Source organism: Oncorhynchus kisutch, linkage group LG11 (assembly GCF_002021735.2).
Source record: "Oncorhynchus kisutch isolate 150728-3 linkage group LG11, Okis_V2, whole genome shotgun sequence".
Classification (NCBI taxonomy): domain Eukaryota; kingdom Metazoa; phylum Chordata; class Actinopteri; order Salmoniformes; family Salmonidae; genus Oncorhynchus; species Oncorhynchus kisutch.
The window spans coordinates 49,611,670-49,638,585 of NC_034184.2; the positions used below are offsets into that span (position 1 = coordinate 49,611,670).

A 26,916-nucleotide genomic window follows, 5' to 3' on the forward strand; every position below is an offset into this window, starting at 1 on the left:
TATTTAAAGGTGTCACAGATTGTATTTACTGGAGACGTTTAAGCATTATGTTGTATTGGTTTTAATGATAGACAGTTCAAGATTGGTATTTAAAGGGATCCATGATCCATCCCCTCTTGCCCTTTGACGAAATAACCCTAACCATGTACCTATTGGCTATATCCAGAATAACCTGTGGCAATTGGCTTAGACCAGAATAACCCTAATCTATTTGCAGATGGGTCATGGGTTAGATCATGTGTCTCTATGTGGGGGGTCAGTGCTTGAAGTGTGTAGTACACATGTTATGAACACATGTTTTTATTTTCCAAGATGGCATAGCAGTGGGGATGTCTGTTTTGATTGTCTTGTCCAGTCCCTTGTATATATCGTTTTTTCTACATATATTTTATTTTTATTTTTTAAATCTCATTTTCCATCTACGGACTGAACATACTCTCCTGCAACCCGCCTCACCCAATGTGGTATGGATCTGATATTTTTACACTTTTGAACTGGAAACCCCCTTCTGAAGCTAGCCAGCTAATTAGCTACTAGCTAGGACTCAGTTAGCCACTGCTAGCGGTCATCACCGTTGATTAACTCAGACTGCCAGCCTCAGCCCGGGCAACTCTTGCCAGACTGCACAGTGCGAAATCTACCCAGAGCATATCGGACTGCTTTTCTCTACCACATCTCCGGATTCCTACCGCAAGCTCTGAACCTTTACTCCGGATCATCACAGCGAGCTAGCTGCTATCCGAGTCGCTACTCCTGTCTAACGTCTCTGTCCCGAAGCAAGCACCAGTTAGCCTGGAGCTAGCCTCGAACTAGGCCCATCTCCCGGCTAGCAGAAGAGACTATCAAGCAATCCCTGAGCTAAAATGACCTCTTTCGGCAATTAGCCTGGACCCTTTTCTGCCGACACGGAGCCCCGCTGATCCATCACGCCTGGTCTACCAAGGTAACCGCCCGAGCGGTTTTCTGGAGCCTGGAGCCTGGAGCTAGGCCCTTCTCCTGGCTAGCCACAGAATTCCATCAGACAATTCCTGGGCTTCAATACCTCTTCTGCCAATTGGCCTGGAATTTTTGCTGCCGACACGGAGACCCGTCGATCCATCACGACTGGTCTGCCGACATAACAGTCCGAGGGGGTTTCAACAGACTCTCCCGTTGTGACGTTCCCCTGAGGTCCATCTGCAAGCATGCTTCCATCCCCGGCCTGCTAGCTGTCTGAATCGCCGTGCCTCCAGCTCGCCTAGCTACTCACTGGACCCTATGATCACTCGGCTACACATGCCTCTCCCTAATGTCAATATGCCTTGTCGATTGCTGTTTTGGTTAGTAATGTTGTTTTATTTCACTGTAGATTCTCCAGCCCTGCTCAATATGTCTTAAGACACTAACAGCTTAGACAATTAAGGTCACAGTTATGAAAACTTAGGACACTAAAGAGGACTTTCTATTGACTCTGAAAAACACCAATTTTGGGTAGAGCAGATATTCCATATATTTTTGTTAGCTGCATGTGTGAAATATCTCCATCAGTACTATTTATTATATAATTTACAAAAATCGTACTTTAAAAACAATAATAAATCAGAAAATATTGTTTGTTTAATCGATTAGTATATTTGAGTTTAACCACAATATTTGTTGTGTTATATATTCTGTCTTTTCAGGTGCATTAAACTGAAATTGCAATGTACTTTCTTTGGCTTGTTAAAAAAAACAGTGAACTTTCTGAGATTATTTTATTTTCAATTAGACAGGTATTTTCCTTTACATGGTAGCAAGATCTTATCTATTTTGCTAACTTTCTATTAAAATTAGATCATTTCTTTCAATCGGGATATGAATACAGAATAAATCCACTTTACCGTCTGACCATTTTATTGATAAATGACACGGTAATGTAAAAGTTTTTTTTTGTGATCCAATATGTAATATAGTTCACTTGTCATAATTTGGTTTTAATCCAGAGAGGTTAGAAAACGTATCTAGATCCTAGATGAGGCTGTGGAGGGATCCAAATTGTGGATTTAAAAGAAAACATGAATCATCAGCATACAAAGACACCTTTGTTTTTAAGCCCTGGATTTCTAGACCCTTGATTTATTGTTGGATCTGATTTTAAAAGCTAACATTTCAATGACCATAATAAATGTAGATATGCCAATAGTGGACAACCTTATTTTACTCCTCTTGACAGTTTAATATGTTCTGAGAAGTAACCATCATTTACTCTTTTAGACCTAGGGTTACTATACATAACTTTAACCCATCGTATAAAGATTCCCCAAAATGGTTATATTTCAGGAATTTATACAGTGGGGCAAAAAAGTATTTAGTCAGCCACCAATTGTGCAAGTTCTCCCACTTAAAAAAGATGAGAGAGGCCTGTAATTTTCATCATAGGTTTGTTTCAACTATGACAGACAAAATGAGAAAAAAAGTCCAGAAAATCACATTGTAGGATTTTTTAATGAATTTATTTGCAAATTATGGTGGAAAATAAGTATTTGGTTACCTAAAAACAAGCAAGATTTCTGGCTCTCACAGACCTGTAACTTATTCTTTAAGAGGCTCCTCTGTCCTCCACTCATTACCTGTATTAATGGCACCTGTTTGAACTTGTTATCAGTATAAAAGACACCTGTCCACAACCTCAAACAGTCACACTCCAAACTCCACTATGGCCAAGACCAAAGAGCTGTCAAAGGACACCAGAAACAAAATTGTAGACCTGCACCAGGCTGGGAAGACTGAATCTGCAATAGGTAAGCAGCTCGGTTTGAAATCAACTGTGGGAGCAATTATTAGGAAATGGAAGACACTGATAATCTCCCTCGATCTGGGGCTCCATGTAAGATCTCACCCCGTGGGGTCAAAATGATCACAAGAACGGTGAGCAAAAATCCCAGAACCACACGGGGGGACCTGCTGAATGACCTGCAGAGAGCTGGGACCAAAGTAACAAAGCCTACCATCAGTAACACACTACGCCGGCAGGGACTCAAATCCTGCAGTGCCAGACGTGTCCCCCTGCTTAAGTCAGTACATGTCCAGGCCCGTCTGAAGTTTGCTAGAGAGCATTTGGATGATCCAGAAGGATATTGGGAGAATGTCATGTGGTCAGATGAAACCAAAATATAACTTTTTGGTAAAAATTCAACTCGTCGTGTTTGGAAGACAAAGAATGCTGAGTTGCGTCCAAAGAACACCATACCTACTGTGAAGCAAGGGGGTGGAATCATCATGCTTTGGGGCTGTTTTTCTGCAAAGGGACCAGGACGACTGATCCGTGTAAAGGAAAGAATGAATGGGGCCATGTATCGTGAGATTTTGAGTGAAAACCTCCTTCCATCAGCAAGGGCATTGAAGATGAAACGTGGCTGGGTCTTTCAGCATGACAATGATCCCAAACACACCGCCCGGGCAACGAAGGAGTGGCTTCGTAAAAAGCATTTCAAGGTCCTGGAGTGGCCTAGCCAGTCTCCAGATCTCAACCCCATAGAAAATCTTTAGAGGGAGTTGAAAGTCCGTGTTGCCCAGCAACAGCCCCAAAACATCACTGCTCTAGAGGAGATCTGCATAGAGGAATGGGCCAAAATACCAGCAACAGTGTGTGAAAACCTTGTGAAGACTTACAGAAAACATTTGACCTCTGTCATTGCCAACAAAGGGTATATAACAAAGTATTGAGATAAACTTTTGTTATTGACAAAATACTTATTTTCCACCATATTTTGCTAATAAATTCATTAAAAGTCCTACAATGTGATTTTCTGGGGAAAAAATCTCATTTTGTCTGTCATAGTTGAAGTGTACCTATGATGAAAATTACAGGCCTCTCTCATATTTTTAAGTGGGAGAACTTGCACAATTGGTGGCTGACTAAATACTTTTTTGCCACACTGTATATGAATTCCAGTTATACTTTATCAAAAGCCTTTTCAATGTCAGCTGTTAAATCCCAGATTTGTAATCGTGTTCTATTGTTTACAGTACTTGTCTTTTATTATCTCCAATGTATCATCCATGTAGAAAACCTGTATACTTGTTGAGTATCTAATTATCTAAAATTTTATAGGAGTGGTTAAAACATGCTAATAACGGTCCTCTGAGTATATCAAAAAAGGTTTGGAATACAGTGGCTTGCGAAAGTATTCACCACCCTTGGAATTTTTCCTATTTTGTTGCCTACAATCTGGAATTAAAATGGATTTTGGGGGGGGGGGGTTGTATCTCTTTACTTACACAACATGCCTACCACTTTGAAGATGCAAAATAATAATAATGGGATCTGCTGTTCCTATGTTATGTCGGAAAATGTCAATAATGAAATATTCTGTCCTAGTTAAAAACAAGTTATCATCCAATAAGCTTCGATTACATTTCCAATATCCTCACCGACATGGAAATTCTGTAAGAGTAATGTATATGCCAATTATTTGATGGTCCGACCGCATTCTGTCCCCTATAAACACTTTCTAAACTTTGGTGCCAGCAAGAATGACATAAGAAAGTAGTCAAGACGACTAGCTTGATTGAGCATCCACCATGTATATCTCAATAGGTCAGGATTTTTAAGCCTCCATATATCCACTAGTTCTAATATATCCACGATATTCATGATTTCCTTAAGTGCATGTGGGTGATAGTTTGTTTATGGTCCAATAACATATTTAAAATAATCCATCTACCTTGCGGATCTGTTTGGACAATTTGCAAATTCGGATTAAAATTACTGTTAATTAATAGCATCACCCCTTTGAAGTTTCTTTGCCCATGGGAGAAGTATATGTAGTAATGAATTGTAGTAACCAAAAAAGTGTTCTATTATATTTGAGATTCTTCAAAGTAGCCACCCTTTGTCTTGATGACAGCTTTGCATATTTTTGGCATTTTCTCAACCAGCTTCACCTGGAATGCTTTTCCAACGGTCTTGAAGGAGTTCCCACATATGCTGAGCACTTGTTGGCTGCTTTTCCTTCACTCTGCAGTCCAACTCATCCCAAACCATTTCTATTGGGTTGGAGGTGTGTTGGGTCATTGTCCTGTTGAAAAACAAATGGTAGTCCCTCTAAGTGCAAACCAGATGGGATGGCGTATCGCTGCAGAATGCTGTGGTAGCCATGCTGTTTATGTGTGCCTTTGGTTGGAACCACAAATCTCAGATTTGGACTCATCAGACCAATTGACATTTTTCCACCGGTCTTATGTCCATTGCTCGTGTTTCATGACCAACGCAAGTCTCTTCTTCTTATTGGTGTCCCTTAGTATTGTTTTTTTGCAGCAATTCAACCATGAAGGCCTGATTCTCCTCTCTCCTCTGAACTGTTGATGTTGAGATTACTTGAACTCTGTGAAGCATTTATTTAGGCTGCGATTTCTGAGACTGGTAACTCTAATTTTCCCTCTCTTCCTTTACTGTGGCGGTCCTCATGAGAGCCAGTTTCATCATTGCGCTTGATGGTTTTTGAAATTTTCCAGATTGACTGACCTTTAAAGTAATGAAGGACTGTCGTTTCTCTTTGCTTATTTGAGCTGTTCTTGCCACAGACTGTCTTCTGTATATCACCTCTACCTTGTCACAACACAACTGATTGGCTCAAACACATTAAGAAGGAAAGAAATTCCACAAATGACCTTTTAACAAGGCACACCTGTTAATTGAAATGTATTCCAGGTGACTACCTCATGAAGCGGGTTGAGGGAATGCCAAGAGTGTGCAAAGCTGTCATCAAGAATCTCAAATATAAAATATATTTTGATTTGTTTAAAAAAAAGTGTTTTCTACATGATTTTATCTGTGTTATTTCATAATGTTGATGTCTTCACTATTATTCTACAATGTAGAAAATAGTAAAAATAAAGAAAAACCCTTAAATGATTAGGTGTGTCCAAACTTTTGACTGGCACTGTATATATATTAAAAGATGTTCCATATCTTAATTTACTTCCACAATTAACTAATAACATGTGTAATAATGTAGGCAGTTAATGTGAAGGATTTGTTACCAGGATTGCAATTATTATTTTGGCAAACAATTATTGTGATTCATCCTATATTGTCCCTAACATCATTACCCCATAGCAACAGATGTGGGATACATACACACACACACACTCTCTCCACCCTTCCCCCATAAACAACCACAAGCTCAACTAGTTCAACAGTTGTTCCATCCCCGTGCCCACCTCAAGAAAATACTTGATGTGCGAATGCATATACGCTTGTAGCTGATTGAGATGGCATGCAACATTTAGCATGTATGGGAAGATTTGATTAACCAATGCCAAGTCCTAGCTGATGAAGCTCAGATACACCCCCTTCCCTTGAAACACACACACACTGGTCCCCCCATTTTGACCATTTCCCCAAGCATCTCTGTGCAGACAGAATTTGATACATTTTTTCCACCAGGGCCACAATAATTTGCCCCCTCTCTGATTATCTGAGTGTGACCCCATGGGTCACTGCAGTTATTGTTGCCAGCACTGCTATGTTGTTCCCTTGATCTCGGCACTTAACCCCCCACAACAAAAGTTCCCTGGGCGCCCAGTGTGGCAGACCCCAGCACCTCTCCAAAAACCTGTATATGTATGTGTGTCTTTCAGATGGTTGGGTTAGAAGCAGAAGTCAATTTCAGTTGGACCTTGTGTGCAAATGACCAATAAAGAGATCTTAATCTTATAATGTTGAGCAGTACCAGACCCTGTGAGTTAGGAGCTAGAGAAAAGCCAGTGCGTGAGAATACAGACCAAATATTTAGAGAAAAACAAAACTGCATCCAATTCCCAACCCCCCTCACTCACACTCACTCTTTTTCACAATAACGCTTCCTGTGGATGTGTCTAATTATGTGTGTATGGCGTACAGAATGGACAATGAGATGGGCATCAGCAGTGTGTGTGGTGTGTGTGTGTGTGTGTGTGTGTGCGCGCGCGCGCGTCTCCTTTCACTGGCTGTCAGCTCCATGAGATTGATGGTATAAAATGTTTCAGAGCCAGAAGGTCTTGGGTGTGTGTGTGTGCATGATTTTTCAAAATGTCGAGTTTTTGTAAGACCCCAGGACATCGGGAGATGACGTCAAATCTGCCCACTATGGCCAACATTTAAAAAGTATTGTGGTGAACCCGGGTCTATAAAAGAGCAGTCAGCTGCTTAGACCACCGGTACATCCATCCATAAGAACTTTGCAAGGCCAGTCTTAATTAATGGCTAAACTAAACAATGGAGTTGTTTTTCTGAACATAAACAATCAGAATGAATGCCTGAATAAAATTAACCCTATCCCAAACCTTAACCCTAACCAAATGGAATTAATGCCTGACTGTTAACCAATCGGAATTAATGCCTTTCTGTTTTACTTAAAGCTGCAATACCGCGACCAGACCAAATTCACATAGAAATGTGAGTTATAGATCTGTCATTGAAAGCAAGTCTAAGAAACGGTAGATCTGGTCTATGAGCACAATTTCTATGCTGCCCATGCTTAAGTTAAATTTTTGCGTCTTTTACTTTCGGTCAGTTTTGTACACCCACTTCAAACAGCTGAAAATACAATATTTTTGGTTATGGAAAATGTATTTCACAGCTGAACTTCTTATGGACTTGGTTCCTGTGTCGGGATCAAAATCAGCGGAAATTTTAGAGCGCCACCTATTGTTTTCGATAAAACTCAAACTTTCATTAAAACACAAATGCAAGGTAGTGAATTAAAGCTACACTCGTTGTGAATCTAGCCACCAAGTCAGATTTGTAAAATGCTTTTCGGCGAAAGCATGAGAAGCTATTATCTGATAGCAATCACCCCCCCCCCCCAAAATACCAGACCGTCAACAAAACAACAGATTTTGCGGTAGCCGGCGCTACCCAAAACGCAGAAATAAAATATAAAACATTCATTACCTTTGACGAGCTTCTTTCTTGGCACTCCTATATGTCACATAAACATCACAATTGGGTCTTTTTCCCGATTAAATCCGTCATTGTATACCCAAAATGTGATTTGCTGAAGACCGGTCTGATCCAGAAAAATGCCCCTTTACAAGACGCAACGTCACTTTTTAAAATTACAAAAGTTGCCTATATACTTTTACAAATCACTTCAAATTACTTTTCTAAACCAACTTTAGGTATTAATAAACGTTAATAATCTATCAATTTGATCCCGGGGCGATCTGTATTCGATAGCAGCAAGTCTTGAAATCATACTCCATGTTTTCACTTTCATAACATCCTGTGGTGAGCCTCAAGAAAGGAAATGACTATACGTCACCAAACCAAGGATAAAGCAGCCCCAAAATGACAGCACTGGCGACATCGTGTGGAAGCTGTAGGCGTTTACAGGGGATTCCCATGTATTTTTTTCAGCCTTAGACAATACATTGACTGGCGGATGGATATTTTTTTTGTGTTTTTGGGGAACAGTTTTTCGACGGATTTTGACTCCTAAACACGTTATGTTATAGCCACAGACACAATTTAACCAGTTTTAGAGACTTCAGAGTGTTTTCTATACACACACACTTATCATATGCATATACTATATTCCTGGCATGAGTAGCAGGACGCTGAAATGTTGCGCGATTTTTAACAAAAAGCTGCAAAAATTCGCATCATCCCTAAGAGGTTTTAAGATGGTACAATGATTCTCCACACAATGATTGCTTTTTTTGTCACATAAACTGAAAGGAGGCTTAGTGTTAGAATTTTAGCAACCAGGAAATGGCTTAGCAATTTCTGCATGTTTCATCTTTAACAAAGTCAGAATCAATGCCTAAATCAAGACATTGGTCACAATGGGACTCCCCTGTTGAAATAAAGGTAAAACCAAATAAGTCAAAACCGGCCACTAGGGGCAACGGTGAGCACTACTATCATGAAGTAGGCTTGGCTTTTGCTAGGGTGTTGTGGTTGGCAGATGGGCGGATGCTGGATTCAAAGGTCATGTGTTCAATCCCAGTGATAGTGTCAATAAACACCTCAAATGTTGATGTTTGGTGCAATTTCAAAATGTGACATTTGGAGAAATGGCTATTTTGCAGTGAGACTCTGAAAGCTTGTTGTTCTGTGATCGTGTCCGTCCGTACATGTGTGTGTTGGGGAGGTACTCACATCACTTGGAAGGGGCAGTTGGGTGTGTGCAGGAACTTCAGTTCTCGGATGTTGCGCTGGGGGACGGTGTTAACTGTAGAACGACACCAACACCTCTCCACCAGACTGATGGGTTTAGCTGAGGAGGGGGTTGAACAGAGAATATGAATGTAATGTACAGTAACATGAATATAATATCCTTCAACTACACATTTTGCCATGGCGAGTAGAGAAATTGTTGCAGTTTTAAAGCAAATTTTCTGCAGTTCTACACATTTGTGTCACAGGACAGAGAGAAGTTAATTAGTTTTAAAGCTAATTTCTTGCAATTCAACCCGTTTTGTCAAGACTTATGCCATGTTAATGATATCTGGGTGAGAACAATTAACCAAATCAAGGGGGGCCTCCTGGAGGTCAGGGCCCCTGGCACATGCCCAGCATGCTCATTTAGATGACTGGCTAGACTAACTTACGAATCCCAAAAATTATAGCTGGCATGGCTAATTGAGTGACAGTCAGTGACTGACATAACAAGAGACAAACTGCTAATGCCAAACCAAATTTGAAACTTGCACCTTGCGTATTCTACTATTCTAACACGCAACACGCAACCTCGACTCATTTGAGATGGTTTGGGATGAGTTGGACTGCAGAGTAAAGGAAAAGCAGCCAGCAAGTGCTCAGCATATGTGAGAACTCCTTCAAGACTGTTGGAAAAGCATTCCATGTGAAGCTGGTTGAGAGAATTCCAAGAGTGTGCAAAGCTGTCATCAAGGTAAAGGGTGGCTACTTTAACAAATCTCAAATATGAAATATATTTTGATTTGTTTAACACTTTTTAATTACTACATGATTCCACATATGTTATTTCATAGTTTTAATGTCTTCAATATTATTCTACAATGTAGAAAATAGTAAAAATAAATAAATACCCTGGAAAAAGTAGGTGTCTCCAAACTTTCAGTTTTTGATTTGTTAAAAAAGTTTGAAATATCCAATAAATGTCGTTCCACTTCATGATTGTGTCCCACTTGTTGTTGATTCTTCACAAAAAAAATACAGTTTTATATCTTTATGTTTGAAGCCTGAAATGTGGCAAAAGGTCGCAAAGTTCAAGGGGGCCGAATACTTTCGCAAGGCACTGTATTATATAAAAAATATTTAAAAAATACAGATCAACAATTTACATTCTTACATCATACAAAACAGAATGCAGGTATTAACGATGTAAATACTGGAAATAAACAAACAAAAAGATACATAAAATAAAAAACCATTCTAATGCAATTGTAATCATTCTGAAAAAATCTTATTGTAATGATTTAGGAAAATGTTATTATTTTTGTTATTCACTAGGGTTAATATCATAGAATTACATGGATATATCTTATGTAAAATTTTGCAGTGCACTTCCTTAACTTTGTTTGGTATACGGTATTTGTAAGGCCTTGACCATGCATTTTTCCAGACTATGTCAGGAATAAGCATGTTCCAGAAAAACGTTCCTCTCTGTGTAAATTTGGTTTGTGAATGAATAATTTGTCTTATATATTTATTACAACAAGATCTCACGCCTTCCAATCTGAGTTCTGGATAAACTTTGTGATCATTCCCAAAATTAAGATGAGTTTTCATAAGTGTAGTTAGACCACTGGGAACGGCTTTGATCACAGAAATAAACTCTCTGAAAGTTATTGGAAACTCTTTCAATGTTATAAATGGTTCATATGTGAGAATATTACCCTTGTTGTCGAAAATATCAAGAACAAAGTCAATATTCCTCTCATGCCAGCTGGGGTAGAACAATGACATATTCAACAATGACAGTTATGTCTGAATTATTCCACAAAAGAGCTTTATGTGGGGGAAAAAATGTGCAGGAAACATATTTTCCAGTCCATTAAAGCTTGTTAGTGAAACCTAGCCAATTTAGCAGGTAATCTTTTGGGAATATAATTACATTTCAGTAAAAATTGAAGACCTCCCAATTTATTAAACACATTATTTGGAATGAAATACCATATTGAATCAGTATTGATCAAACATTTTTTCAACCAGTTTATCTTAAAAGGGTTATTTATGTCAACAACATCCAACACTTCTAGACCGCCTTCAGCTCTTTCGTTAGAAAGGACAGATTTTTTTAGTTTGTGAGACTTATTTTTCCAGATGAAGTCAAGAAAGGTCTTATTAATCTCTTTAGTAGCTGGATTTACACATAACGATAATGAGGGATACACAAAACGAGACAGAAGTACTCTCCCAAGTATAGAAAGATATCTTTATAGCCAATTATTAAATATATTTTAGTTCTCTTAATTTTAGGAGACAAATTCAAATGTTGTCTAACTAAGTGGTTTTTTGATAGATGTATTCCTAAATATTTAACACAGTCCTTTACAGGAATATTTTCTATTTCTTTATCATCAGAGTCAAATAAACATAAGATTTCACATTTAGAAACATTCAGCATTAATCCTGATGCAATAGAAAATGCAGTTATAGCATTAAGGGCATCGGCGACCTGGTCTTTGTCTCTTTAAGAAAAGAGTAGTATCATCAGCTAGTTGGGAGATTTTGATTTCTTTGTTAAAAATGGTTAAGCCATACAAATTTGCATTATTCAGAATATCTAGAGATAGAAGTTCCACAACCAAAATGAATAAAAATGAAATGGCGAAATTGGGCATCCCTGTCGTACACTTCTGATGATACTGAATCTTTTGGAAGTATTAAGGTTTAGTAGCACTATTTATATCTTTGTAAAACATGCTAAATACTTTAATAAAATTTTCACCAAATCCAAAAAGTTTAAGAGACCTAAAGAGAAATTCATGTTCAATTGTGTCAAAGGCTTTACAGAAGTACAAAAATAGTACAGCCGCATCTGAGTCAATTGCATCTGAATAATCTATAAGGTCCAAGACTAAACAAATGTTAGAGCTTATGGGATGGCCCTTCATAAATCCTGTTTGAGTCTCATTTGTAATCAACATTTAATAAAGTAATTAGTCTCCAATTGTCAATGAGAGAAGGGTCTTTATCGGGCTTCGGAATCAATGAAATAAGGTCCTGTTTCATAGTGGAGACCATTTCCCCATTTTTAACGCAATCTTGAATCATATTGAAAATCGAGTCTTCTAGTAACTCCCAAAACTGTCTATAGAATTCAACTGACAGGCCATCAGGGCCAGGTGATTTCCCTTTTTTCATTGAAAAAGGCTCTCTAATTTCTTCAATTGACACAGGTGAATCGCAAACTGAGTGGAAATCATCCTCAATTACAGGGACATAATTCAGAATGTGGCAAATGTAGCTTTCACAACCATCTTCCTGAAATTGAGAGGTGTAAATGAAACAGCAAGTCTCGAACCCTCGACATTCGAGCCCGAGGTCCGGCGCGCTATCGACTATGCCGCAAAAGCATGCTCGTGCGGCAGGGACGTTTTCCGCGCTTATAAACCCAGGGTCATTACACTACTCCCTCCTTTCAAAGAGCGCGTCCTCGCGCTAGCTTGCGGCTCTACGTCTTACAGGAACGCGCTCACCGGCAAAGCACACGCACTGTCGTGGATGCGAGGTCCGATCACTTCTGACACCAATGTAATGAAACAGCAGGGGAGCGCTATCGATCTTCTAGCCCGAAGGTCCGGCGCGCTATCGTCTGTGCCGCAAAAGCATGCTCGTGCGGCAGGGATGATTTCCGCGTTTATGAACCCAGGGTCGTTACACTATTACGATGATGATATATGACGTCTGATGAATTTACACTTACAGGGCAAGGGGATGAGAGAGGAAGGAAGGAATTTTAAATGGCCCGCCCTTGGCAAGAAATTTGTCACACGTTCATCCTGCAACGATTGTGTTTTCAGCCACTGGTAGCATTCTTGATTTGCGCTACAGTCAATTATAATGTCAAATTAAATTAACTATATCATTATTAATATATGCCTACTGTATGATAGCTAGCAAATTAGTTAGCTAACTAACATTAGCCTGCCTAACTGGAACTTCTGAAAAAGGAACATGTTTTATTTTTTACAATTTACAAAAGTTAACCGAACAAAAACAGCATTACTTTAATGATAAGTGTTTGGGCCATCATGTGCATGAGTAGCACAATTTTAAACTTACTTACATTTGTTTTTATATACACTTGTATGTTGACTTCTCCATATTAATGTTAGTTTTAAGTTTTGACTGACTTTTCTGAGCGGATGTACCATCATCGCTAATTGAAATATGGGGTGTTTCAGGTCTGAAGTTAACATAATTGTATACTCGCAAACTCCATTAAAAATGAGGGTTGGGGGGCTTACGTTGAAAACTTATCTTGCTTGGCTAATCATTTGGACCAACGACAAATATGTTCGCGGGGATTCCCCCAATGGCATAAGGCAAGGTTACGTGGTTGAGGGTATGTATTTTATGAATTTGAACGGGCTAAACTAGTATGTCTGTTTGGTTACCATGGCAACTACTGTAGCTATCTACTAAACTTGCTAGCTACTTCAGTGGATGTTCAACACTTTTCTACCAGCAAATGAACACATTTCTAGTGGCAAAAGAGAATCAACTCGGGGCTCTATGCGTTCTCTGGAAAATAATGCAACTCCGTGGAAGGTCAGTTCCACTCCGCTAGTGAGTCGTGGAACACAACCTCCACGTCGTTCATTCTTTTCCATAGAACGCATAGCCCCTTGTTGATTATCCCTTACGTGACCAATGCTAGTTTAGACCGTGCCGCTATTTGTTGGATCTCTTCTATATTTGTGGTTGGGAGATGGTACCATTTGGAGGTATTTCCGCAGGATGGACGAATCAAAATTAACTCAATAACCTCATCATTTTGATCTCCAGATCATTGTCTTTCATTGGCTATATTGGCAATCAATATACGCCGAGAGGGGCCATTTCTATGATGATTTAAAGGGAAAGACTCAGAAATACACAATGAAAACAGGAACATATCGTCTTTGCGGAGGTTGGATATTGAAATTCAGTCTGTTGCTTTGTAAATAAAGATATTTAGTCCCTATGTTCGTATTCTGCAGATTTCATTTTGAAAACAGGATTTTTCTATCAAAAACCTGCAGCCAATAGCTTGTCTGTTGACATTCGAAGGGCTCCCAAGTGGCGCAGCTGTCTAATTTGCCTACTTAAATAAAGGTTCAATAAAAATACAAATAAATAAAAGTTAGCAGCGTTCTGCCGTGGAGCAGCGCTACAGAGTTCTATAAGAAGTGGCCACTTTTTGATCATGTCCGTGATGGACATTCCATTCACTCCAAACATGCTAAATTCTCAGAGTATATCGTCTGAAACTTTTGAACCATTCACTGAGTATACCACACATTAGGAACACCTTCCTAATATTAACACGCCCCCCCCCCCCCCCCCCCTTCCCATGGAGGACCGAACCCGCCTTAATTAGAATGAAATGAAGAAATGCACACATAAATAGATAACTAAAACAATGCTTCTTTGCCGTATCTAATTATTCAAACGTTAATTAATTTAAGCTTTCTTGCTCCAATATGATAAGGAGGGGGTGTCAATCAAACGTCTGTGGGTGGTATCTAACTCACCATTGGTTGAACAATGTAATGGCACGTTGCTTCGATCGCTTTTGCACCCGCTATGTGAAGCTAGCCACAATAACGAATAGCCACGATAGTATAATTTGTGGTTCGCCTTCAAGTAAAAGTCCCTCATTGACACTGATACAAATAGTGGAATCATGCTACATTTGGACTAGATAATGGGGGTGTATTGCATGCATTGTACAACCTTGCCAATAGATCTTGGATCCATTAAATATTCACAACTGTGAAGAGTTTACACAAATATTAGCATCGTAGTGCTTATTTTAGGACTTTAACTGTGGGAAATCACCTCACTATTCAGCCTATTTACCTATGGATCCATGAAAAGGGTTATCAGCCTACTCAGTGACACCCAGAGAACACAACTGTGAAGAGTATAAATATTACGTTGTAGCTCATATTGCAGGACTTTGACTATGGGAAATCACCTCACCTGTCAGTCTTTTGTGCACATTGGACATTGCAATATGAATGTACGGCCTTACCTATGGATCTTGGGACCATGAAATCGGGTATCAGCCAACTCAATTACTCCCACAGAACACAACTGTTAAGATTACAAAATATTAAGTTCATAACTCTTATTGCAGAACTTTGTTGAGTGCATTTGCTGTTTGTGTCGGTTGTGTTTCAGATTATTTTGTGCGTAATATAAATTAATGGTAAATAATGTATTGTCATGAGTCAATTTTATTGTAAATAAGAATATAATATGTTTCTAATGTAGATGCTACCCTAATTATGGATAATCCAGACTGCATCGTGAATAATGACTAGTGAGAATGCGCTGTTGGCTAGAGAGCACATGCCAATTCCAGAGTGGTCACACTCATTATGTAACGCAACATTTTTTGTGAGAAAACTATCAGTAGAGTTGAAAATGTGATGGAAACTCATTTAACTAGTGTTTTTTTTCTCGGCATATGGGAATTTAAACACAATGTATTTTTATGTGCACTACATTATCATGCACAGCCATTTATCTGCAACAAGTCAATTTGATGGAAACACATCTCTGGTGGGAAAATGCACATATTGTTTTTATGCAGATTTTAGAATATTTGGATGAAAATGTGTCACCAATTGGATGGAAACCAAGCAAATGACACTAACAAAAGTGTTGAATTGTTCAGCAACATGTGCAGTAAATTCTAAAATGACTTTTGTGTTGAAAGGTATATAATACACTTATTGTCATCTCCCTATCACTACATGCTGTGACGTGGGCCTGGAAGGTGACAAATCTACAAGCTGCCTGACTGTGGCCTAAGGGCCTTACTGGGATGTACAGCATCAGTCTCTCTGTCTCGCTGCCATTCTGTCAACATGAAACTCAGCAAAAAAAGAAATGTCCCTTTTTCAGGAACCTGTCTTTCAAAGATAATTAGTAAAAATCCAAATAACTTCACAGATCTTCATTGTAAAAGGGTTTAAACACTGTTTCCCATGCATGTTCAATGAACCATAAACAATTAATGAACATGCACTTGTGGAATGGTCCTTAAGACACTAACAGCTTACAGATGGTAGGCAATTAAGGTCACAGTTATGAAAACGTAGGACACTAAAGAGGCCTTTCTACTGACTCTGAGAAACACAAAGAAAGTTGCCCAGGGTCCCTGCTCATTTGCGTGAATGTGCCTTAGGCATGTTGCAAGGAGGCATGAGGGCTGCAGATGTGGCCAGGGCAATAAATTGTAATGTCTGTACTGTGAGAAGCCTAAGACAGCGCTACAGGGAGACAGGACGGACAGCTGATCGTCCTCGCAGTGGCAGACCACATGTAACAACAACTGCACAGGATCGGTACATTCGAACATCACATCTGCAGGAAAGGTACAGGTTGGCAACAACAACTGTTACATCAGGAACGCACAATCCCTCCATCAGTGCTCAGACTGAGAGAGGCTGGACTGAGGGCTTGTAGGCCTGTTGTAAGGCAGGTCCTCACCAGACATCACCGGCAACAACATCGCCCATGGGCACAAACCCACCGTCGCTGGACCAGACAGGACTGGCAAAAAGTGCTTTTCACTGACGAGTCGCGGTTTTGTCTCATCAGGGGTGATGGTTCGCGTTTATCGTTGAAGGAATGAGCGTTACACTGAGGCCTGTACTCTGGAGCGGGACTGGAGGTGGCGGATCCGTCATGGTCTGGGGCGGTGTGTCACAGCATCATCGGACTGAGCTTGTTGTCATTGCAGGCAATCTCAACACTGTGTGTTACAGGGAGGATATCCTACTCCCTCATGTGGTACTCTTCCTGCAGGCTCATCCAGACATGATCCTCCAGCATGACAATGCCACCAGCCATACTGCTCATTCTGTGCGTGACTTCCTGCAAGACAGGAATGTCAGTGTTCTGACTTGGCCAACAAAGAGCCTGGATCTCAATCCCATTGAGCACGTCTGGGACCTGTTGGAACGGAGGGTGGGGGCTAGGGCCATTTCCCCCCAGAAATGTCTGGAACTTGCAGGTGCCTTGGTAGAAGAGTGGGGTAACATCTCACAGCAAGAACTGGCAAATCTGGTGCAGTGCATGAGGAGGAGATGCACTGCAGTACTTAATTCAGCTGGTGGCCACACCAGATTCTGACTTATTTTTGATTTTCATCCCCCTTTGTTCAGGGACACACTCGATTTCTGTTCGTCACATGTCTGTGGTACTTGTTCAGTTTCTCTCAGTTGTTGACTCTTATGTTCATACAAATATTTACACATGTTCAGTTTTCTGGTCTGGGGCGGTGTGTCACAGCATCATCGGACTGAGCTTGTTGCCATTGCAGGCAATCTCAACACTGTGTGTTACAGGGAAGACATCCTACTCCCTCATGTGGTACCCTTCCTGCAATTGACAGCGAGAGGACGTTTTCTTTTTTGCTGAGTTTATTATATGTAGCCACTCAAATTCATATGAACTGCTACGGACACAATCACTGACTTATATTCACTTTGTCTACTTTCCCCATTCTTCAATCTGCAATATATATTTTAGTTGACACACTTGTGTGATGTATCTGATATACAGTGAATTTCGAAAGTATTCAGACTGCTTGAATTTATTCACCTTTTGTTACTTTAGTCTTATTCTAAAATTGATTAGATATTTTTGTCCCTTATCAATCAACACAGTACCAAATAATGGCAAAATGAAAACAGGTTCTTAGAAATGTTTGCAAATGTATTACATTTTTTAAAAACAAAATACCTTATATACATAGATATTCGAACCCTTTGCTATGAGACTCGAAATTGAGCTCAGGTGCATCCTGTTTCCATTGATCAACCTTGAGATGTTTCTACATCTTGATTGGAGTCCACCTGTGGTAAATTCAATTGATTGGACATGATTTGGAAAGGCACACACATGTCCAACAGTTGACAGTGCATGTCATAGCAAAAACAAAGCCATGTGGTCAAAGGAATTGTCAGAGCTCGAAGACAGGATTGTATCGAAGTATAGATCTGGGGAAGGGTACCAAAAATGTCTGTAGAATTGAAGGTCCCCCAGAACACAATGGCCTCCATCATATTTAAATGGAAGAAGTTTGGAACCACCAATACTCTTCCTAAAGCTGGCCAAACTGTGCAACCGAGGGAAAGGGTCTTGGTCAGGGAAATTCCTCTATGGAGATGGAAGAACCTTCCAGAAGAACAACCAGCACTCCACCTGCAGCGCTCCACGAATCAGACGTTTATGGTAGAGCGGCCAGGCGTAAGCCACTCCTCAGTAAAAGGCACGACTGTCCACTTGGAGTTTGCCAAAAGGCACCTAAAGGACTGAGAAACAAGATTCTCTGGTCTGATGAAACCAATATTGAATGCTTTGGCCTGAATGCCAAGCGTCACGTCTGGATGAAACCTTGCACCATCCTTACAGTGAAGCATGGTGGTGGCAGCATCATGCTGTGGGTATGTTTTTCAGCAGCAGGGACTGGGAGACTAGTCAGGATCGAGGGAAAGATGAACTGCGCAAAGTACAGAGAGATCCTTGAAGAAAACCTGCCCCAGAGCGTTCAGGACCTCAGACTGGGGCGAAGGTCTTACCTTCCAACAGGACAAGGACCCTAAACATACAGCCAAGACAACACAGAAGTGGCTTCGGGAGTTTCTGTATGCCCTTGAGAGGCCCAGACTTGAACCTGATTGAACATATCTGGAGATTCCTGAAAATAGCTGTGCAGCGACAGTCACCATCCAACCTGACAGAGCTTGAGAGAATCTGCAGAGAAGAATGGGAGAGAAAGTCCCCAAATACAGGTCGTTGTGTCATACCCAAGAAGACAAGACGGTAATCACTGCCAAAAACACAGTACTGAGTAAAGGGTCTGAATGCTTATGTAAACGTGATATTTAAGTTTGTTAGAAATTTGCTTTGTCATTATGGGGTGTTGTTTTGATGATTAAAAAAATGTAATCAATTTTAGAATAAGGCTGTAACGTAACAAAATGTGGGAAAAGTCAAGGGGTCTGATTACCTTCCGAATGCACTGTACATGAATAAAAATGTATTCACCCTGGACTTGCGTTGCATTTACTTTAGACTTTTTGAATCACAAGCTCCAAGCGTCTTTGTGTTTAAGTTACAACAGAAGTTAGTCAAAGGTAGTGTGAAGACCCAACATTACAAACATGCTATGAAAAGTAGTATTGTAATCTAACAACAATAAAATGAGTTTATACAAAACTCATCCCCAAAATGTATCCTTTGAAAGCCTTGATATTGTAGATAGCTGACAACAGGGTGGCAGGTCTTTTGATGTGCTGCTCTAAAGTTCCATAGCCTAGCAGACTAATCTGGGGATAGGGGGATGGACACATGTTAGTTTTGACAAATGTCTGGGAGCTTTTTACAGAGAGGGGAGAGCAAGAGTTTTGGCGTGAGTACAGTAAATCCAATCCAACCAGTGGCACTTGATAATATGCTATGTTATCACACAGGCAGAACTACCATAGTGAAGTAGGTTTACATAGTGCATCGAGTATACTAATATGAGTGTAGACTACTTCTCTGTGCTCTGGAGAGATCGCAGTTAATTGTTCAGAAGGCTTTGGAGGTCCTTGGACCATTCTGTCTCTGTAGCACCTGGAGAGAGATGGATAAGGGTGAGTGCTAGAAAGGTGAGTGCTAGAAAGAGAGACAGCCCTCAAGCCTGACCTCCCACTGGCCCAGGGCCTCCTCCCTAGTTTCATGCAATGTAAAGGAAAACAATATCATGACACACTGACACAGGCGCCAATAAATCAGTTGACAACCCTGCCATGATTAACAAACTAACATTTTATCTGTATTTAGGATTCATTCATCAGTTTGCCTACTTGACATTCATTGTCTCTAAATGACAACATTAGATCTGATTAAAAGTATACATGCCGTTTGTGATAACAGCTATGACAAATGACATGGCGTACATGTGAATTTATAGCTAACGTAAACTCACTCACTTTTGTACATCGCCTTGGTCTGTACAATTGACCTTATTTTAGCGCCCCAAAATGTAATACTTCCAGATCAACTGTAATGTCAATTACCACCATAAAGCACAATTTCTCCCCTTTCCAACAAAATCAATTACATGACCCCCATGCTGCCCATTTCTGCATAATTCAAGAAGACAATGAGCCCCGTCGGGTCTTTTTAAAAATGGCGGGTGGGGAAGCGAAACGAATGCGTGATAGTGAGAAGGAGAGATGTGTGGGAAAATTGTTTTTTTTTCACTCGATCTGTCCAACTTATCACCTTATTGCCTCTAAAATGTAAATAAAACACTATAAAGACTTTATATAATGTGTCATTACATACCTATTTGAAGGTTTGTGTCGAATTTGAATCGTGTTTTTAGGGCGGTGCTAAAGTGATCTTAGAAGTAAACAGTGGCTTTGAGAATGATGATCGCATGCAATGATGACGCCCAAAAATGACTAGGTACCCCCCTTACCCCCGTCAATGTCAATTTCTTGTTTTTAAATGATGAGAGAAGTGCTATACCTGGTGGAGAGAGATTGTAAGACAGAAATAGTTGCTTTTTGCGTGCTGTACGTTACGACATCACACGTCACGATGTAACGGAGGGTCAGTTTTTTAAACTTTTCTCCTATACTATAGAGCCATTACCATGTCGATCAACGCTTGAATAGAAACCTAGTTCACACCCCCGATTTTGAAGTCAACACAGTCGCTACAGTCCCATTAGTTTTCTTTGTAGCCTCATTTGAATGTTGCGGTTGCACACATTTGTATGGAATGGGGTGAGTTTACGTTAGCTAAGATATTATTTATATTATGGCACCGCGCCTCTTCTCACTAACAATTGCTAAGGTGAACAGCAAATGTCACTATTGTGGCTAATCCTTATTGTGGCTAGCTTCACATAGGTGACTTATTCCATCATGACAACATGCTCCTCCTTATTTGACTGTAGTTAGCTAGCTGCTAGCTTAGATGTTGGTCATTGTTGGCACTGAATTTTGCAGCCAAACTGCTTCAAAGATGGATGATGTCAAGAATTATCAAATGTAGCTAGCTAACTAAATTATAACTTATTTAGTAATAGAGTGGATACTTAATATGGTTATCTAGCTAATGTGAGCTAGCCAACATGCAATGCCTCTTACACATGCCACAATTCTGCTTGCTTTACATTTGACATATTTATCTACCGTAGCTAGCTAGATAATAATGATTTATGATACTTGCAGTTTAGTTCCTTATCTAGCTAACTGTAAAACTGAGAGTCTGGCTGTAAAACTAAGCTAGCTAGCCATCTAGCTAGCTAGATAATAATGATTTATGATACTTGCAGTTTAGTTCCTTATCTAGCTAACTGTAAAACTGAGAGTCTGGCTGTAAAACTAAGCTAGCTAGCCACCTCGACTTTATCAGTTGTAACCAAGCTAGCTAGCTTGATAATCACTCAGTAACGTTAGCTTACCATGCTTTTCTGGCCAGCTGGACATTCCTCTAGCACATCCCGGTCGACTACTTCTTGCATACTCCCATTTCTTCCTCTTCTTCTGTGGGTTTTATGGTGGACTACAACCCAAAAAGGTGTATTGCTGACACCAACGGGAGAGGTTGAAAAACCAAAACAAGGTAAAAGAAAATCCATATGTGATAGGGAAACTAATTTAATCCAACTAAATAAAAAGAGTACATTGGCAAAACCAAAACAAAACTCTCACTTCTTCCTTCTTTCAAATCTCCATATCTCCCTTCTCAGGCTTTACTGACAATATTCCATGTAACTCCTCCGCCGATAAATCTTTCAGTCCCAGGAACCGCTCTGCCGCATCCACAATGATGTCTATCTTCCTGGACCTTCTCTAGCTTGATAGTGCCATTAATCACCATAGCTATAAAGGACACAAAGCCCACCGTCTTAACCTTTAAAATGTCAGGGTACTGCGGGTGAAAGGCAACCCCTGCAGCCTGCAGTGAAGGCCTATCCACCACCATGGACTCTTCAGGAGCCATTCAAATCCTCAACCCTTTCAAAAGCTGCTGCATGTGAAATGCTCTGGACAGCCCTGACTTTGGCCACCTAATTCTCTTTTACCCTTGTCGGGCAATTGAAAGATGTAGCTTCATGGTTCCCACCACAATTGCAACATTTTCCTCACTTTTAAAACACATGATACTTTTCCACAAGTAGGACATATCGGCTTCTCGCTTCTGCAAACACTTTACAATGATCACACTGCATTGGTCTTGGTATAAATGTTCTGACTGTATTTTATATAATCCAACTGCACTTGAGTAGGGAGAGACTCCATATCAAAAAACTAAAGAACTGATAGACTCTTCACTTTTTCACCATTCACCACACGATTCATCCAGCGTGCATCAATCACTCCAGGAATATTTTTCATCTCTTCAAAATCAACTTCCCTCGAAACGCCAGATATAAGGGGTGTTTTGTTCCGAAGAGACACATGACACTTATCAAATTGGGTGAGACGCAACGTACGTTCCTTCTGATCAGCAGAAGCACCAAAAATCTAAACAAGCCTGATCCTGAAACCCTTGACTTCACCCAGCACTCTCTCCACCAGTTTGGATATCTCAAACGGTTTATTCAAGATTGGTAATCTGCTCAGCTGCTCCTCATTAACAAACCCTAACTCCCTCTAGATACAAAGGGACATTCTCATCACTGTACACAAATTTGCTCCGTCATCCATTCTTTTGGACAATATTCAAATTCTCCTTGATTCTACCGCCATTGGATTCAGAATCCACTTCATTGCCCGCTTCTGCCATCTTTTTTTGCCTCCACACGAGTAGGCCACCACTCCCATCTCTTGATCTTCTTCTATGTTTAAAACGATATGGCTGTAGTCCGGTGCCTTATTGTCAAAAGTAGCCCACTCGTAACACAGCCACAGCTAACACTGAGCCATTGACTGCAGGCAGGCAGTCAATGGCTCAGTGTTCCAAAACTGTTGATCTGTTTCTACATCAAGCAAGGACAATGCTCCATTTGTTGTTTTTGTGTGTTTTTATTGTGCACGTGCGGCACAGCAACATTCAGATTTTATCTGCTACCCCCCCCCCCCCAAAAAAAGGATATATCATATTGAGACATAGCTATACGCTACACATTATTGTTTGGCGGGATGGAGAGGGGGTGCTAATGTGAAACATGGCCTTTAAACTTTGAACACCATTCTGTAATACTGAACGCAGCCCAGGCAAATGCAATCGAGTAACGTGCCGTGGCATTGATCAACCAATGGTGTGTTAGATTCCATCCACATATATTTGCTTGACACCCCCTCGTTATCATATTGGAGGAAGAAACACAGAAATAATTACCCCTTTCAAAGGCACTTAAATATTTTGTCTTCCCCATTTACCCTCTGAATTGTACATAAACTCAATCCATATCTCAATTGTCTCAAGGCTTAAAAAATGCATCTACACTGATTGAAGTGGATTTTAAGAGGTGACATCTGGATTCACCTGGTCTGTCTGTATCATGGGAAAGAGCAGGTGTTGTTAATTTGTTGTATTCTCAGTGTATATGGTGGAGACATGGGGTTTGGACCATTGTTTTTCTGACTCTATTGAATTGACATTTGTATAAACCATGAATTAAAAAATAATTTTGTGGGTGATCACCTTATGCAGCCCTGGCAAATGACAGCCGTCAGACATTTTTTGAAAAGGGTTTAGTAGGCTATGTCCTGTCCCTAAATCTCACAAATATTTTCCGTGAAATTGTGCAAAACGCAGCATTTGCAGCATTTCGTGCATGTTGGTTGTTTGAGGCGCATGTGTCTTCTCGTTTCATTTGTATCTTTGCCATGAATGAGATCTCACAAAAATGCACAATATTTTGCAATAGATTTTACTCGAAATCGGTGAGATCACGTTGCCTGTCCAGATACAATCTCTGGTTATTTGCATATTTGCAGCCTGTTTAATAGATTATCTTTATTAAAAGAGACGCAACGAATTTTATAGAGCAGCTCCAGGGAAAGATAGCCAAATGCAATTAAATAATGTTTTATGTAGTTCAGCTATTGCACAATTTAAAAACGTTTCAAGTTTCAGTTTCAACCCTCTTCATCGGCAAATTCTCACTATAGCCCCGGTGCTTAACGGTCATCAGGTGAGGTGATAACAACCTGGATTAACCCTCTCCGTCCACAAAAGAAGTACCCTGAGGTCATTGTAATGACGCGACACCTGAACCAGCCGCATTACCAAGAGAAAGAGGCCGCAGTAGAGAGCCATCTACCCGGCTGAGTGATGTCGCCAGCACCGCTATCGCACTGGCTTTGTGTTGGAGGCTAATTTGAGGGTAATTAAATGGTAACAAAAGGGAGGACAAATACACATATTAATCAGCAATCCGACTGAGGTCTGCTGCGCTACAGACAGCCTATATGCACACACTGCTAGAGTTCTAGTGCCCTGGTGGGGTTGCTTTACGCACGATGGGTAGGCTATACATGCGCTATGCCACTTGTTATTGCTGCTCATGGGGAATATAGCTGGAAATATATGATATTCCGAGGGGAAATTCAAAGAGCCATTCATCGAAGGGTTTAGTTGAAAATACAATTATGTGCATAGGCTATAGCAAAGTGAACATAGGAACTAGACTTTCAATAATCAAATAAAGCATGTTGGTTGTTGGTGATCCCACTCTTTCAATTATTCAAAACAGAAGTAATACATTCTATAAAATAGTTTACACTATATTTAATTGCACCGCGATCAGACAATTGTTTAGGCTAGGGCCAATACAAATCAAACAGCCTAGATTATTTTAATTCGAGTGACTAATGTATATCTGATAGTGGCATAATCAGTAGAATGACAAAAATGATCAGGTGCATCTCACTAGAACAACCTTTTAACATGCAGCGCCTCGGGCACACACCGAACCACCCCACGGGGGCATAAAACATATCCAGACAATTACATGAATGCTTTATGTTAATAACGAATAACAAATAATAGCTCAACTCATGCACCGTAGCCTACCTTGTGAGAAAGGAGCGTATGTCGCCACAGCGAGCACAGCCATAACCGCCAAGTATTTCAAATCCATGATTAACGATACCGGTCCGATAATCTGTTCAATGTAGAGTCCAGATCGCACTGTGAAAGTGTGTGTCGGAGTGTTGAAGTTATGCATACAAGGCACGCTGCAGAGGAGGAAAGGGAAAGTGGGAGTGTCTGAGGATGAACAAATTACCCCTCCCCCACACACGCGCGAACGCACACACGCACGCGGACTCATACACACAGGTTCTCAAAAGATGGAAGTGTGTGTGTGTGGATTTCATTTATGACTCCCTGGCAAGGCGAGTTTCCTCTATCAGAAATCTCTGGACCTGAATCAAAGTGTTACGAAAATCTTTGCAAACTTCCCATGCTTTATCTCAAATAAAATGTTATTGGTCACATACACGTGATTAGCAGATGTTATTGTGGATGTAGCGAAAAGCTTGTGCTTCTAGCTCTGACCGTGCATGGGGAATATAACTGGAAGTATATAAAAATATAAACAAAAATAAGACTCACAGTTGAATTCGGAAGTTTACAAGTTTACAGAGTCATTTAAAACGCTCCACAAATGTCTTGTGAACAATCTATAGTTTTGGCAAGTCAGTTAGGATATCTACTATGTGTATGACACAAGTCATCTTTCCAACAATTGTTTACAGACAGATTATTTCACGTATAATTCACTGTATCACAATTCCAGTGGGTCAGAAGTTTACATACACTAAATTGACTGTGCCTTTCAACAGCTTGGAAAATTCCAGAAAATGATGTCATGGCTTTAGAAGCTTCTGATAGGCTAATTGACATCGTTTGAATCAATTGGAGGTGTACCTGTGGATGTATTTCAAGGCCTACCTTCAAACTCAGTGCCTATTTGCTTGACATCATGGGAAAATCAAAATAAATAAGCCAAAATTGTAGACCTCCACAAGTCTGGTTCATCCTTGGGAGCAATTTCCAAATGCCTGAAGGTACCACGTTCATCTGTACAAACAATAGTATGCAAATATAAACACCATGGGACCACGCAGCCGTCATACCGCTCAGGAAGGAGACGCGTTCTGTCTCCTAGAGATGAACGTACTTGAGAAAAGGTGAGAAAAGTGCAAATCAATCCCAGAACAACAGAAAAGGACCTTGGGAAGATGCTGGAGGAAACCGGTACAAAGTATCTATATCCACAGTAAAACGAGTCCTATATCGACATAACCTGAAAGGTCGCTCATCAAGGAAGAAGCCACTGCTCCAAAAATATGAAATAAATCATTCCCTCTACTATTATTCTGACATGTTACATTCTTAAAATAAAGATCCTATCTGACCTAAAACGGAATGTTTACCAGGATTAAATGTCAGGAATTGTGAAAAACTGAGTTTAAATGTATTTGGCTCAGGTGTATGTAAACTTCCAACTTCAACTGTAAATATTAAAAAGAAGTAACAAAGATAAATAGAAACAAATTGTAGTATATAAATACAAATAAAAATAGAGAATCAAATTATTACCCTATTGCTAACAAAAACATACAAATAAAACTAATTTGCACAACTCCTATATCACACAAATAAGAATAACACACTTATAAAGAAGAGAACCTGATTTATTACACTATTGCACTTCAAACAAGAAACACACAAACTAAATTGCACCACTTTTTTCATTACTAATTGCATTAGTACTGTACAAAGTTAAAGGTGCGCTA

The 26,916-nt window shown here is 40.0% G+C and overlaps 1 protein-coding gene across 3 annotated transcripts in view; it reads right to left on the bottom strand.

Moving 5' to 3' along the window:
• LOC109876194 (stromal cell-derived factor 1-like) overlaps window positions 1–25,352 on the bottom strand; it is a 42,200-nt gene extending 16,848 nt beyond the window's left edge. For all 3 annotated transcript variants that reach the window (XR_004211662.1, XR_002252952.2, XM_020468647.2), the window contains exons 1-2: window positions 25,187–25,352; window positions 9,107–9,224 (exon numbers count right to left, since the gene is read on the bottom strand). Coding sequence is in view for 1 of the 3 variants with exons in the window: in XM_020468647.2 (XP_020324236.2) it covers window positions 9,107–9,224; window positions 25,187–25,340 (272 nt within the window). In the remaining 2 variants the exon portion in view is untranslated. The remainder of the gene's footprint in view (window positions 1–9,106; window positions 9,225–25,186) is intronic.
• Window positions 25,353–26,916: the final 1,564 nt, after the last annotated feature.